General features: G+C 43.6%; 3 protein-coding genes across 4 annotated transcripts; all 3 read right to left on the reverse strand.

The window, feature by feature from the left end:
* LOC112900598 (putative B3 domain-containing protein Os04g0347400) lies at window positions 1–3,760 on the reverse strand. The gene is made up of 8 exons (XM_025969442.1): window positions 3,686–3,760; window positions 3,329–3,605; window positions 2,321–2,403; window positions 1,942–2,230; window positions 1,676–1,842; window positions 1,121–1,390; window positions 880–1,047; window positions 1–478 (listed from the first exon to the last, which is right to left on the reverse strand). Exons 1-8 carry the CDS (start codon window positions 3,758–3,760, stop codon window positions 224–226), a joined length of 1,584 nt encoding a protein of 527 aa, XP_025825227.1. The 3' UTR covers window positions 1–223.
* Window positions 3,761–6,226: 2,466 nt separating this feature from the next.
* Window positions 6,227–10,187, reverse strand: LOC112901370 (putative B3 domain-containing protein Os04g0347400). Of its 2 annotated transcripts, XM_025970266.1 has the most exons (7): window positions 9,550–10,187; window positions 8,948–9,168; window positions 8,336–8,573; window positions 8,042–8,233; window positions 7,370–7,639; window positions 7,094–7,291; window positions 6,227–6,507 (listed from the first exon to the last, which is right to left on the reverse strand). In XM_025970266.1, the coding sequence occupies exons 3-7, from the start codon at window positions 8,375–8,377 to the stop codon at window positions 6,268–6,270; spliced, it is 942 nt and encodes a 313-aa protein (XP_025826051.1). In that variant the 5' UTR covers window positions 8,378–8,573; window positions 8,948–9,168; window positions 9,550–10,187; the 3' UTR covers window positions 6,227–6,267. The 2 variants fall into 2 exon arrangements, 1 of the variants encoding a protein (XP_025826051.1); XR_003230271.1 differs by having other exon boundaries at window positions 7,094–7,272; window positions 8,042–8,573.
* A 3,458-nt stretch (window positions 10,188–13,645) lies between these two features.
* LOC112900599 (putative B3 domain-containing protein Os04g0347400) lies at window positions 13,646–15,314 on the reverse strand. The gene is made up of 5 exons (XM_025969443.1): window positions 15,237–15,314; window positions 14,905–15,159; window positions 14,417–14,446; window positions 13,987–14,275; window positions 13,646–13,884 (listed from the first exon to the last, which is right to left on the reverse strand). Exons 1-5 carry the CDS (start codon window positions 15,312–15,314, stop codon window positions 13,646–13,648), a joined length of 891 nt encoding a protein of 296 aa, XP_025825228.1.
* Window positions 15,315–15,591: the final 277 nt, after the last annotated feature.

Below are 15,591 nucleotides of genomic sequence, written 5' to 3' on the forward strand. Positions count from 1 at the left end.
TCAAAAGGGTATCCAGTGGACACTGGTGCATGTCTTAGCTTGGCTTGGCACTTAGTCCTGTTTGGGGGAGAGCTTCTAGGAGTGTCGGCTACTCCAACGAAGCCCCAAACAAAAGCTCCCCAAACTGGCCAACTTACAAGACAAACTTGTACATTCAATGAAACGAACAGTAGCATCCAGTGCTTTCAAACAAAAGACACCATCGCAGAGGCGGATTGATGCACTACCTGGTACTATCTTCTCGACGATCGACCGTGACATTCCACAGGGTGGTTTCTATGATCTGCATGGTACAGACATCGCCCACCCTGATCCCATTATCGAGGCAGAAACTCTTCCAGCCTCCAACCAGCTGGCAGCAATTCTGGTACACGTTTAGGCGCGCCTGCCAAGACTTGGTGCTGCTGGTAGAAGTTTTGAGCGTGATCATGCAGCGTTGTCGAAGTCCAATCGCCTCGCAGAAGGCCAGTGGCAAATTCTGCAAGAATTGCAATTGCAAGTAAACAATTGTTGACAATCACAGAAGTCCAATCAACCAACAAACTATGTCAGCAATTGTTGACAATCAATGTATCACTGTGGATGAAAAATGACTCCTAGTGCTGTAGTTACTTATCATTTTGTTTCCTGTTGTGATAACACGCATACATATATTATCAGTAACTATAGCATCAAATAAAAATGTAAGTTCATGTCTCGGCATTCTGAAATGTAAGCTAGTCGGCAGAGGGCTTGCATGCATATACAACAGCAACAAAGCCCTTAAAAGTTTTGCATGCATATCCTAGCAAATTTCAGTTCAGTTTTTGCTAAAAGTTGGAACATGTTTATCCTATTTATAACTTTTTACTCACAATCAATAGAGACAGTTGGGCTTACGAGATGACTTTCAATTGTGCAGGCATTGATCTCCTTCTTTATCCAAGCAGGTGGCCCAATCTCAAAGACACTTTTTGTCCTACCCTTGTTCAAATAATTCATGGAGCGTTGAATCATCTTTTGTCCATCAGTACTGGACTTGTCTTTCTTGCTCTTAGGGGTTTCTTGCTGATCACAAGTACATGTTAATGTTGATAATTCACAAGACAAAAAGGGGCAAATGCTTCAGCATGTAACTCACATAGCAGAACTGATTCATCTTTTCCTCATGACATGTGATAAGTACATTCCACAGTGTGGTTTCGATGACATTGAAGGTGCAGGTATCCCCTTCCTTGAGATGGTTCTCCTGGCAGAACTGCCTCCAACCCTGCACAAGCAGGTAGCTGCTTGTTTTGCATGGGAGTCCATGCACAAGCCAAGATCTAGTACCATCTGTTGTTGAGACTCTCAGTGTTATTGTACAAGGTTCCCACAGCCCAATAGCATCACAGAAAGCTTTTGCCAAAGCCTGCAATAATTGCAACACATATAAATGAATACAATATCTAACATTATTTCAAATCTAGTATGTCAATTCATTGACTAGTTTCATCCCGTTAGCATGCACATGTATTATCAGTAGTTAGAGGCAATCAAATGAAGATGTTGGCTCAATCTCTCCATAATGAAAAAAAAGAAGCTGACAGAAGTCTCCGATGCCAATAAAACCATGACTTAGAATGTTTACAGCTCAGATTCCTATAGAACATATGATTTTATCTTATTTAATAATGAAATGCAAGGTTGTGCTTACAAGATGCTTTTCAAGTGTGTTGGTGTTGATCTGCTTCTTTATCCATGACGGCGGCCCAATCTTGTAGATCGAGTTCCTTTGTAATGATGTCTTGTTCTTACGCTTACGGTTCTGAATGGAAACAGATGGTGCTTTCTGCAGCTTCTCACTATGTGGTAATGTTGATCCTTGATAAGACAACAGAGACATTCACTTCAGTATTTAACTCATTCTAATCCATTACTAGAAGATTCAAAATATAATAAAGTTATGTATCACTTGCTCACTTTGCTGAGCTTTGTTTTCCTTCTGCTTGGAATATCTCTGAAATCCATCAGAGCCAAACACTTTGACAGTGAACACCATGCTGCCCTCATACCTTACCAGCAGAGCATTAGATTCAGTAATGTCATGAAACACCATAAACTGTGACCAGCCACCTGTGAAGAACATGTCCGATCGATCTGCCTCAAGCTTAATGTTATAAACTTTGCCATGGGGTCCCAAAACAATGGCCATATGATTGTTCCGGTGCTCTTTGGGGATGTGCTGTTGCACAAACTTAGCAGGTATTAGCTGCAATAATACATCAAAAGAGTAAAGTGAGGCCATCCAGTAAATGAAAATAAAGTGAGCAAAAAGAATTAGCAGCAACAGTCTGCGAACCATCTTTTCCATGAAATCGGTTGGAAGCACAATGATGAACTGTGGCTTACGAGCGGTGGCTTTGCCACTCACGGCTGCTTCAACTGAATAAAATAAGAGTTACAGACAACCAGTTTGAACTGGAAATAGAAATTCATTCTTAGTACTTAAGAATTAGAAGCAGGCAAGATCACATATACCATTTCGGTTCAAATATCTTCTTGCAAAGCTTCCCTATCCCCAATTATTAACAAGAACATTTTAAATCTTTACAGAATCAGGTAAATGCTTGAACACAAAACAGAAATCTACTTTATCATAAAAGGAGATAACATGCTTTTTAGAGTCTCTCGGAGAAAAGGGAGAAATAGGCTAGAAAGTCCCACCAAGGAAAAAACATGTACCCCCTAATTAAGTCGGTTCACATTGATTAGCAAATTACGACCACTGGATTCTATTTCTCTGGGCTTGAAAGAGGAAACAGAATAGTCAGCGCTTACCACAGAAAGAAACTAGCTGTGAAATTCTGTGGGCTGCTAGGCTACATCAAGTAATCACTAAACGGAAATCATATACTCTTAATTCTGTAAAGGTAACTTCTTGCAAGCTCCTGACCCCCAAATATTTTGAACATAGAAATTTTCTCCCCCTCTTTGATGAAGAATAACTTGCACATTTTAAGGACAACACCGTTGCAGCATTACAATTAGGTTTCAGAGGCCAAGCGGATCACCCACATTACTGATAGATGTTCCATTTTAGGCAAACGGTGGTCCTGCAAAATCAGGGGTTACAATTTGTTTCCTTTCTCAACCGAAATTGGGTTTACAATCTTTCTTATCTTATATAGAACCAAAAGAGGGTCCGCAGTGAGGGAAGAACAGGATAAAATTACAGAAAAAGCTGAAGCACCCATCAAATTCAGGTGACTAATTCCTAATTCATTTGAGACTCCGACAACCGGAGAAGGAACCAAATTCGCAATTCTTGAATCCTATATTCTTGCAAAAGGCGCGGAATCTTTGTTACCTGGAGGCGGAGCGGGAGCGCCGAGGTCACTGAGGCAGCGGGTGTCGTCGAAGGCCTTGACGGTGAGCACGCCGCGGCCGCGGTGGCGGAGGACGAGGAGCCACCCTGCGTCGACGCCGCACGCGTCCGCGAGCTCGGGCCAGCCGCGGCCCAGGAAGGCGCCGTCACCGTCGCGCCCGACCTCGACGCGCCAGAAAACCTTTCCCTTGCTGCCGAGTGGGCCGACGACGAGGGCCTCCCCGGCGCCGATGTCCTCGGCGAGCTCGTCGGGGACGCGCTGCAGAGTGGAAGAAAAAGATCAGCCATTTAGACGGCCGGCCCCCGCGGCGGCGAGAAAAAGCGCCGGCCTTTACAGACCAGACTGTCGCAGGTGAACGGCAGCAGCACCCTGAGGTGCTTGGCGGCCGCGACGTGGTCGCCGGACGACGCCATGGCTGGGCAGAGTGGGGTTTTCCGCCGGGGTACTAGTACTAGACTACTAGTGGAGTGGGGTGGAGAGTGAGGCTGTCTGAGACTTGGGGTACCCAAAGCTTTCCCCTGTTGATAATCTGGTCGTACCTCCAACTACCCTGGTACATTTGGTCAACCCTGTTCATTGGCACTTGGCAGAGAGAATTACACTCTTCATCAATGTATTAAAAACACAGTAAATTGAAAAACTTACCAAGGTGACTTCCAAGCTGGTATGATTGGGCTGACATTTGGACTTGTAATTTCTGTAAAATGTATCGCAAAAAGTTTGCAAAAGACCCCATCTGCGTAAGGGATTTCACTTGATCCAACAATTTTGTACTTTCATAGGTTATCAAACCCGAGGGTAATTGTTTTAGTTATATTTGTTTGGAGTTTGATGGGGCCACTTACCAAGGTTAGATTTTTTTTCTTCAGTTTATGTATGTACGTTGCAAGGGTTCGTTGTGGACCTAAGATTGACCCTTTAAGTAGGTTAACATTCTGGTTTTTTAATCTGTACGGTAAATTATGTGTAGATAGTACGACCAGTGTGGCACCGTGTTTAGTAGGTTTATTATGTGTGCATTGTCAGCATTATTTTTCATTTTCCAAAAAGAAATCTAAGCTTTAGTTTTAGCTCAGTTTGATAAGTATCAGGGTCTGTTTGTTTTGCGCTTGCTTAAGTTTAGAACTTAAGTTTAGTTCCAATAAATTCTTAAATACCATGTGATTTATTGGGACTAAAGGTTCATAAGTCTATAAGTTCAAAGTTGTAGCTTACCAGAGTTAACAGGTGCTTTTGACAGGGGTATCTTTCATTTATCGCTGCTCAGCACCCCCTTCCGCACCCACATTAAATGATCAGGGGTATAAAAATCTTTAGCTCTTTGCATGACTTTAGTCCTGACAACCAAATAGGGTGGGACTTAAGTTTAGTCCCTATAAGAACCAAACAGCGTCTTAATCAAGATTTTTCTTGATTAAAAACATATAGTTCGGTCAGATTCAAAGCCACCGCAATGAAACTGAACTTTTAGCCTCAATGCAGTAGGTTTACAAACAACGTGAATTTTGACTCGCTACTTCTGATTGCTATCTATGAAGTTAACTATTGAGCCTGTCAACAATCCAAGATTAAAGGTTGGCTAGAACCTGATTTTTTTCCATGAACCTGCCATTAAGAGAAAGAAAATTACAGCAGCGTGCTTCCTTCAGAAGAACCCCCGAAGTACACCCGAAGTACAGAGACACACCACGCAGAGGGTAATGCACCAACCAACACCGCAACACGAGCAACAAAATACCCAACACCAGCACCCACCAACAACAGACCTAACACCCTGCGGAGAAAACAAAGGTACACCATGATCAGCCGCACAAGAAGCCTAAACCAAGCAAGATGATGCCATCAAGAAGGTAATGACACCAGGACACCACCACCATCAGTCCATCCTGGGTAGGACAGCGTAGGCTTTCGCCCAGCAACCAACGGTGTTAGAAGGCCTTAACAATGCCCGCAGCGAAGTAAGCTATGTGCTCGGACGCAGCCGTTGTCGGCTCCAGCGAACGTCGGGCAGAGCTTTCACCTATGGCACTTCAAGACACCGCATGGTGCAGAAGCTCAGGAACGCCTCAGCGAGCAGATCACAGCGATAACGAAGAGGCACATCCACAAGGCAAGGGTCTAGAAGAGAACTCTCTCCGAGCAGCGACGACGACGACAACAGAGGAAGGGGTGGCAACATCCAGCCATCGCCAACAGCTACGGGGACCCATGTCCTGAGGCCGGGTAGGCCGGGTAGCGCAGGGCAGTGGAGACTGCCAGCGGGCAAATCCAGCCACCGCACCCGCAGAAGGGGCGCGGATGTCACGATCGGCGACGGCAGGTACCAGCAGGAAGGCGACCGCCCCGAGAGCGGGGGAGTGATCCAGGCCTGGAGCAGGCGCTGGAGGTGGGGAAGCCATGGCGGCCCACACCGGCGAGCAAGACAACCTTGGGGAGGAGGGCGCGACCTGGGCGGGGGTGGTGCGAGGGGAGAGGGGGAAGGGAAGTAGAGGAGGGAGGCTTGGGGAGGCATGCGCCCGGACGCTAACTTCGGTGCCGCCGCTGGGCGTCGTCGCCGCTGCTGGCAACGGCTGGACTAGGGTTTGGAGGGAGCGTTGGCGGCGGGCAGGGTCACCCTGAGTCGCCCAGAGCAGACGACGCGGGGGACGGGTCGCGGGGCTCCATCGCCTAGAACCTGAATCTTTAGCTAGCTTACAAACTTGAAACATCCTCTCCGGTCTCCATCACCACCCGATCAAATTTAATCAATTCGATGAAGTTAAGCCAATAACATCGATCATGTAACTGCACCTGAGTCTGCAGACAGGACTTCCCTGAAGTGTTCAAATCAAGCACTTAACAGTACAAGTCAAAGTACTGGTAAAACCTGTTCATCCAATGCTAGGAACAATACTGAATTGATGTACTAACTTGTCCTAGGTTACCGAGGCTCGATGATGACATGCCACAGGGTAGTGTCGACAATTTTGAAGGTGCACACATCCCCTACCTTGATCCCATTATCCTGGCAGAATCTCGTCAGACCATTAACATGGTGGCTGCTGTGATTGTACGGGATAACACGTGCCTGCCAAGATGTGATGCTGCTCATTGAGGTCTTGAGGGTGATCTTGCAAGGTTCCCGGATTCCAATCGCCTTACAGAAGACCGGTGGCAAATACTGCATCAATTGTAATCACAAAGGTCAGTTAACTTATTTCTGTAGGCAGTTGCCAATGATCCATGTATCACACAGGTTGCTGGATCTCAATTCCTGTTCATGTGGGATTTGATAACATGTTCTTGAAATTCATGCACATGATAGATGTTACGAAAAGAGCTTATACCATGACAAAATAAGTACTTAATACATTGATCTGTTTCATAGCATGTACATACATTTTATCAATTGATCTGTATGACAGCATCTGCATATATATTATCACTAATTAAAGCATCAAGTAAAAGTGTTGGTTCCTGTTTCTGCATTTCAAAATGTAACTGTCTGCAGAAACTTTAAATGCCAAGGAACTAGTTCAGTTGGTCAATGGCAGGGATGCCCAGATCACCCAATTCAAGTCCTCATCAAGGCGAATTTCTCAATTAAAAATCCATCTAGTTCCTCCTAGGTTGGTCGATTTTTTTTTAAAAAAAAACCTTAGATGACATAACCTAGCAAAATTTCAGTTCAGATTCTTGCTAAAAATGAGAATATGTTTATCCTATTTCTAATTTTCTCACATTCTTAGACAAGTGATTGTACTTACGAGAGTATTTCTAATTGCCCACATATTGATCTCCTTCTTTATCCAAGCTGGTGGTCCAATCTCAAAGATGCATCCTGTCTTTGATGACGCCTTGCACCATGAAATCATAGAACCTTTGGAACTCTTTTGTTCTTCATTACTTGACCTGTTGTTCACTCTTTTACGCTTCATACTAGAACCTGAAGGTTTTTCTTGCAGCTTTTGAGTACATGTTATAATGTTAATGCTGATACTTTATAATACAAAAAGGGACAAGTGCTTCAGCATTTAACTCACATAGCAGGGCAGATCTATCTGTTCTTTATAGCGCGTGATAATGACATGCCACACTGTGGTTTCGATAACATTGAAGGTGCAGATGTCACCTTTCTTGAGACTGTTCTCCTGGCAGAACCTCCTCCAGCCCTTTATAAGCAGGTAGCTGCGGCAATTCTTGATTGAGATACCACACACCTGCCAAGATCCGGTACTGTCCATTGACGTCTTCAGTGTGATCATACATGATTCCCGCAACCCAATCGCATCACAAAAATCTGTTGCTAAAGCCTGTTTAAATTGCAATTACAATGGTTTCAGTAAGCATTCTGCGATTCACTATCTATCAGTGGACAAATACCAATTGCTAGATCTAAACTCAGATTCTGGGTTCGATTAAAAGATCCTCAAGTGCATATACATGACAAATGCTATATATATATATATATATATATATATATATATATCTGATATAAAATCAATATATTGATTTGTTTCTTCCTCTTAACATGTGCATATACTGTCTGCAATTTCAGTATGAAATAATGAAATGAACCTGCTGGCCTCTGTTTCTCTATAGGGAAAATAAAAAAACTGTCGACTGAAGTCTCAGATCTAATCCCTTAGCAACTTTTAAGCTCATATTCTTGTTGAACATATTATCTTACAAAATAGGGAAATTTTTGTGCTTACAAGATACTTTTCAAGTGTGTGCCCGTTGATCACTTTCTTTATCCATGATGGGGGCCCAATCTCATAGAAAGATTTCCTGTGAAATGCTGCCTTATTTAAAGAACTCCTGGAGCCGTCTAGTCTCTTGTTCCTTTTACTTCTTGACCACTTGTTCTTGCTCATATGCATCCTACTGGAAATAGTAGGATATTCCTGCTGTTTTGATTGTGTGTTAATGTTCATGTTTGATAAGATAAAAGGGAGAGGTGCTTCAGTACTAACTCAAATAACAGAGCTGATTCATTGTTTCCTTACACCGTGTGACAACAACGTGCCACATTGTGGCCTCCACGACATTGAAGGTGCAGATGTCTCCTATCTTGAGGCTGTTCTCCTTGCAGAACCTCCTCCAACCCTTCCTAAGCTGGTAGCTCCCCTTCTTCGATGGGAGAGCAAGCACCTGCCAGGATTCAGTACTGCTCATTGAGGTCTTGAGCGTGATTGTGCAATGTTTCGGCAGCCCAATTGCACCACAGAAAGCTGCTGACAAAGCCTGCAATAATTGCAATCATGTTGATTTTAGTAAGCAGGCGATGATACACTTTATATTACAGTGGATGAATACTGACTGCTAGATCTGAACTCTGTTTATCTGGGTTCAATAAAAGGTTCTTCTAGTGCATATACTGATATAAATGACAAATACAACTGCTGACAATATAATTTAATAATATTGATTTGTCCCTTCCTGTTAGTATGCACATATATTAGCTGTAGTTAAAGCATCAAATGATCAAAGGAACACGTTGGTCTTTGTTTCTCCATATGGAAATCAAAGCTGTTGACTCAAGTCTCAGATGCCACTCCCTAGAAACTCAACATGGAAATACAATTTATCTTATTCAACAAGGAAATGGTTGTGCTTACAAGTTCCCTTTTAAGTGAGTTGGCATTTATCTCCTTCTTTATCCATGATGGCGGCCCAATCTTGAAGACAGATTTCTTCCATAATGGTGCCTTCTTTAGACGAGTAATGGGGCCTTTTTGCCTCTTTTGTCCATCGCTGCTAAGCCAATTACTGTTGCAACGCTTCTGAATGGAAACAGATGATTCTTCCTGCCGCTCTTGAATATATGGTAATGTTGATACTTGATAAGACAAAAGACATGCACTTCAGTATTCCACACATGATCAAATTCATTGCTAACAGATTCAAAGAGAAGAGCTAAATCTCACATGAGTGTTTTAGAGGGCTTGCCAACAGGGATAGTTTATATCAAAATTACAGTTACAAAGCAGTTCAGCCACTTTTTAGAATGATGGTTTAACAAAGTTATAGTTCTAGGTCCTCCCATAGGCGATAACACTTGATTTTTTTTATTCTAGCACAATGTTAGAACTAATCTAAGACATAGATCTTAGAAAGTTGGATGTTGCAACGTCAAGTGTTGGAATCCTCCAAAACACTCAAGTGTTGTATAGACGCTCCCAATTCAACATATAAAAAAACTTAATCATCTTTTGCTCACTTTGTTGCATTCTGATGTCCTTGTGTTTGGACTCTCTCTGGCGTCCGTCAACCTCAAAGACTTTGACTGTAAACACCATGTTGCCCTCGTACGTCAACAGCAAAGAATTATCTTCAGTGATGTCATGAAGCACCAGAAACTGTGACCAGCCACCTCTGAAGAACACTTCTGAACGATTCATCTCGAGCTCGATAGAAGAAACTTTGCCAAGGGGGCCGGAAACAATGGCCTTACGGTTGTCCAAGTGCTCTTTGGGATGTATTGCACAAACTTAGCAGGTATTAGCTGCAAGAACACACAAAAAGAGGAAAGTCAGGCCATTCCGATCAAACAAAGTGAGAAAACAAATTTGTAGCAACAGTCCGCAAACCATCTTTTCCATGAAATCTTTTGGAAGCACTCTAAGGAACTGCGGCTTACGGGCAGTGTCCTGGCTGCCCATGGTTGCTTCAACTGAACAAAATGAGTTACAAACAATCACTTTGGAGTGAATACGAGTAATCATGAATTGGTAGCAGCCTACTTTAGAAGTTAGCCAACATCCAGTATACTCCTTGTCTGGTAAAAAACTTCTTGACCCTCAATTGCTTAGAAGATCTATTTCTTCCTTTCAATAATCATGAACTATATTATAACGAGTTCGATGCTGGAAATCAGCTTTTCAGTGTCCAAGAAGACCACTAACATTACTGACCTCTCATTTTTTTCCAGTAGAAAACAATCCTACAGCAGGAAGAAAAAGGGTTTGCATTTACAAGTTACAAGGGAAGAAAACGGGGAGAACACAGACGGGTACTCAAAAATCTTTTATCAGCCCAAGTATTCATGACATTATGGGGAATTTGACTGATACTACCTTGACAACATGAGACAATATGGGGAATCGATCTTCTATTTATTACCTGCTCCTGAAGGTGGTTGCGCGCCATGCTCCCTGAGGAGGCAGCAGTCGGCGTCGAAGGCCTTGACGGAGAGCACGCCGCGGCCGCGGTGGCGGAGGACGAGGAGCCACCTCGGGGCGACGCCGCACGCGGCCGCGAACCCTGGCCACCCGCGGCCCAGGAACGCGCCATCGCCGTCCCACCCGACCTCGACGCGCCAAGGCTTTGCCTTTCCGCCGGTAGGGCCGACGACGAGGGCCTCGTCGCTGCCGATCTCCGCGGCGAGCTCGTCGGTGATGCGCTGCGAATAAAGCAGGTGCAAGAAAACAAGATCAGTCAGTCCCACGGCCGGGCCGGAGCCGCGCGCGCCGGTGGATCGGACGAGCGCTGGGCACGCACCAGGGTGTCGGAGGTGAAGGGCAGCAGCACCCTTGGGTGCGCGGCAAACGGCGCCATTGGGGACTCCGGCGGCCACAGACCCACAGTGAGTGGGGAAAAGCGATAGCTTGGTTTGGTCATGTCTACTGCATTTCCATTTTGACTGTCAAAACCTGGTAAACTCTGTCCAAAAGGTGTGCCGTGTAATGTGTGAACGCTCTTTCCCATCTCCAGTCTGTCGAAGAAAAAAAAGTCTCTCCAAGAAATTTGCATTTTTTTCCTCGTATATCTTTTCAGTTTTGATCAGTCTTACGCTTCATTTGACTTAAGTGGCATACTTAAGATTTCTACTCAATCGCATTTTATAACTTTGTCTATGGAAATTAGAGAGGTGTTATTCATCTCATGCGGCCAATTCTAACCGTTTGATAGACAATGGGTATTGCAAAAGCATATGATGATATGAAGGTGGATGTAGGTTTGGTTTACGTAATTTCTTTCCTATTCTCTTATTTGATTTCATTAGGTTTGGGATATATTTTTTTAGATAATGTCCTTTATAGAAGAGAATCACATCACATGTATGTGGTGGCAACTAGTTCGCATGTTTAATTTTTTTCTTGAACACATAGGAGAGCTAGGTATCAATATATTAAGAAGTAATAAAGGAAAAAAACTGCGTTACAGAATTAGGGCTCTGTAACCCACCTCGTACAAAAGACCAGGTAGTTCGCATGTTCACACCATGGTGCCTGAAAGTTTTGGTATTTTTCTGGAGCCTAAACTGTAGGATGTGTGAAAGAATTATACCGATAGAGAATGTAGGATGCTTTTATGAAGTTAAACAGTCTCATTTCATATGTCACTGCCTAAATTTCATATGTTTTAGTTTTTAAACATGGGCAAGTATAAAAAAGTTTTAATTATAGATACACTTTTATTATTCCTACCACTGTACCAAATCTACATGGAAGGGGATCCAACTCGCCTTCAGCATGTAACCTTGGATTCAAAGCAACATCTACCGAAGCACCAGGTCACGCTGCTTTATTCAAGAGCGGGCAAAAACACCTATGGAACTATTTGACATTTGAAGACTTCCAAACTATTAAGATCTTAACAAGACTAGAGCATTAGTCGCAATGTTATGTGAGTAAAGACTTGAGTCAAGTTCACAGCCGTACATTTGGACTGATTTTTTCAGTGTGAGAGCACTGTGTTATGAACAACCGATAACTTTAACCTTGGCTACATCTGATTGCTCTCTTCCTCATGTTTAACTATTGTGTCTGATAAGAATATGATAAGTTCAACTTTGGCTGCAACCTGAAATTTGCAACAATCATCGTGCAATTTTTCTCTCCACAATCAACCCACATCTAATTTTTAGCCGCACAACTTTGGAACACACAGGAACACCAATCCTGACAACAGTATCATCCCACAGTGAAATGATGTACTAGCTTATCGGCGCTCGACGATGACATGCCACAAGGTGGGTTCAATTATTTTGATGGTGCAGATGTCGCCCACCTTGATCTCATTCTCACGGCAGAACCTCTTCCAACCTGACCCAGACATTTGATTGCCATTCCCGTATGCGAAAAGGCGCGCCTGCCAAGAACTGGTGCTGCTAACTGAGGTTTTGAGCGTGATCATCGTGCAAGGTTCCCGAAGTCCAATCGCCTGGCACAAGGACAATGCAACAGACTGCAGGAATTGCAACCACATTGGTCAGCCGATAATTTCTGTACGCAGCTGTTGATGGTTCATGTATCTGGGGATTGAAGTGCATATAGATGACTAATGTTATCCTTAGAACTGAAACTATGTCAAAATAAGCACTTCAACTTATTGATTTATTTCCTCTTGTGATAGCATTCACACACATATCAGTAACTAAAGCATGATAAGGAAATGTTGATTCCTGTTTCTGGATTCAGAAATATAATCTCATTGTAAAAATGTTAGAACCATATCCTAGAAAAAAATTTAGTTCATATTCTTCCTAAAAGTTAGAACAAGGTCTCTCCTATTTAAGGCTTTCTTAAATGAAAAGAAAATTATTGTGCTTACAAGATGTTTGCTAATTGTGCTGATGTTAATCTCCTCCTTTATTCAAGCCGGTGGACCAACCTCAAAGACACAGCCTATCTTAGATATGGAGTTGGCCACTTGACCTTTCCTTCTTCCTCTTAGGCTTTTCCTGCTGATTTTAAATATATGTTAATGTTGGGTATTTGATTTAACAAAAGTGATAGATGCTTCAGTATTTTACTCACATAGCAGAACTGATTCATCTTTTCCTTACAACGTGTGACATCGACAAGCCACAGTGTGATCTCGACAATATCAAAGGTGCAGACGTCGCCTAGCTTGAGATCGCTCTCTTTGCAGAACCTACTCCAACCCGGCCGAAGCCGGTAGCTCCCGTTCCTCCTTGGGAGGGCATGCACCTGCCAGGATTTGGTACTGCTCATTGAGGTCTTGAGTGTGATGATGCAAGGTTCCTGCAACCCAATTGTATCACAGAAAGCTGTTTGCAAAGCCTGCAAAATTGAAATCACGTTAATTTCAGTTAGTGGTCACGTATCACTATATATTACAGTGGATGCATACTAACCACTAGATCTGAACTCTGTTTAAAAAGTTCTTCAAGTGCATATACATGACCAATGTTATGTGACTTCTGATACTATATAGAATCCAGTACTTTAATATATTGATTTGCTAATTACTATTAGCAAGCACGTACATTATCAGTAGTTAGAAGGTCAAAAGATCAAGCAAAGATGTCGGTCCCTATTTCTCCATATGGAAATACAACTTTATCTTATTCAATAGGGAAATGGTCTTACAAGTTCACGAAGAGTGTTGGCGTTGACCTGCTTCTTTATCCATGATGACGGCCCAACCTCAAACACAGATTTTATCCAAAATGGTGCCTTGGTCAAACGCATCACAGGGCCTTTTGGTTTCTTTACTCCATCGTTGCTTGACAAATCATTCTTGTAATGCTTCTGAATGGAAATTGATGGTGCTTCCTGCTTCTCTTCAATATCTGATAATGTTGATACTTGGTAAGACAAAAGAATTATGTAATTTAGTATTTAACTCATGTTCAAATCCATTGCTAACATATTCAAAATATCCTAGTTTTGTTCATCTTTTTGCTCACTTTGCTGCATTCTGATGTCTTTGGTCTTGGACTCTCTCTGGTATCCATCAGGCTCAAACACTTTGACTGTGAACACCATGTTGCCTTCATACCTCAGCAGCAGAGCATTAGATTCAGTGATGTCATGTAACACCAGAAACTGTGACCAGCCACCTGAGAAGAACACATCTGACTGATTCATCTCGATCTCAATATGAGGAACTTTACCAAGGGGGCCGAAAATAATGGCTGTACGATTGTTCAGGTGCTCTTTGGGGATGTACTGTTGCATAAACTTAGCAGGTATTAGCTGCAAGAAACATAAAAAGAGTAAAAACCAGGACATTCCAAAAACATGAAACAAAGTGTGGAAGACAAATTAACAATAACAGTCTGCGAACCATCTTTTTCATGAAATCTTTTGGAAGCACTCTGATGAACTGCAGCTTACGGGTGCCTTGGCCACTTGTGGTTGCCTCAACTGAACAAAATGAGTTACAGATAATCAGCTAAACTGAAAACATTATCATTTGAGTAATTACGAATCTGCAGCAGGGGACTACTGTAAAAATTAACCAAGATCGTATATACTCTTAGCTCGCTATAAAAAACTTATTACAAGCTTCTGGGTCCTTGATTATTAACAAGATCTTTCTTTTATTACTCTTCCAAGAACCATATGTACATTTTAGTGACTCTAATGCTGGAATAATAGAATCTGGGGATATCAGAGTCCAGGCTGAACACTAACATTACTGATCTCTATATTCATATTAGGAGATAGTCCTACTGAAATTAAAGAGAAGGTTTGAACTTTCAACCACCCAAGCATCCATCGCATTCACAGGTAAAAAATTGAACTTTTCTTTTGAGACTTTGACACTACGAGAAGAATAGGTCGAAGATTTCCATTTGCAGGGGGAAAAACTCGAACTTTACCCGCGGCTGCAGGCTGCTGCAGCTAGCGTCGAACACCTTGACGGTGAGCACGCCCCGGCCGCGGTGCCGGAGGACCAAGAGCCACCCGGCGTCGACGCCGCACGCATCCGCGAACTCCAGACACCCGCGCCCCAGGAACGCGCCGTCGCCGTCCCACCCGACCTCAACGCGCCAGAGCTTGACCTTGCCGGCGGAGGGGCCGACGACGAGGGCCTCCCTGGCGCCGATTTCCGCGGCAAGCTCTTCGGGGATGCGCTGCAAAGCAAGAGCAAGATGAGTCGGTCCCACGGCCGGGCCGTAGCCACGCACGCCGGCGAAAGGAGCGCACGCACCAGAGCGTCGCAGGTAAACGGCAGCAGCACCCTTGGGTGCTTGGCCGTGGCGGCGCCACCGCCGACCGACGACGCCATTGGGAGTCCGCCGGACGCCCGTGGACGAGGGTGGTGAGGCTTTGGGACTCCGCCGCGGCGCCGCCTACGTAGGGGAAAGCAACAGCGGTCAGAAGTGGGGTTGGAAGTCTACTGCCTTTTTCTTTCCACTGGTCTCCTCTCTTGATGAGTACATGTAAGTTTTGCTCAATTTTAGAGTGTGTGACTTGAGTTTAAGATTCCTTACGATATTTTAGAGTGAAGTGCACTGGGTAAAGTGAAGTACACTGGATTCTTTAAAGTTTTCTAAAGATTTACA

This window comes from Panicum hallii, chromosome 7, assembly GCF_002211085.1.
Source record: "Panicum hallii strain FIL2 chromosome 7, PHallii_v3.1, whole genome shotgun sequence".
Taxonomy (NCBI): domain Eukaryota; kingdom Viridiplantae; phylum Streptophyta; class Magnoliopsida; order Poales; family Poaceae; genus Panicum; species Panicum hallii.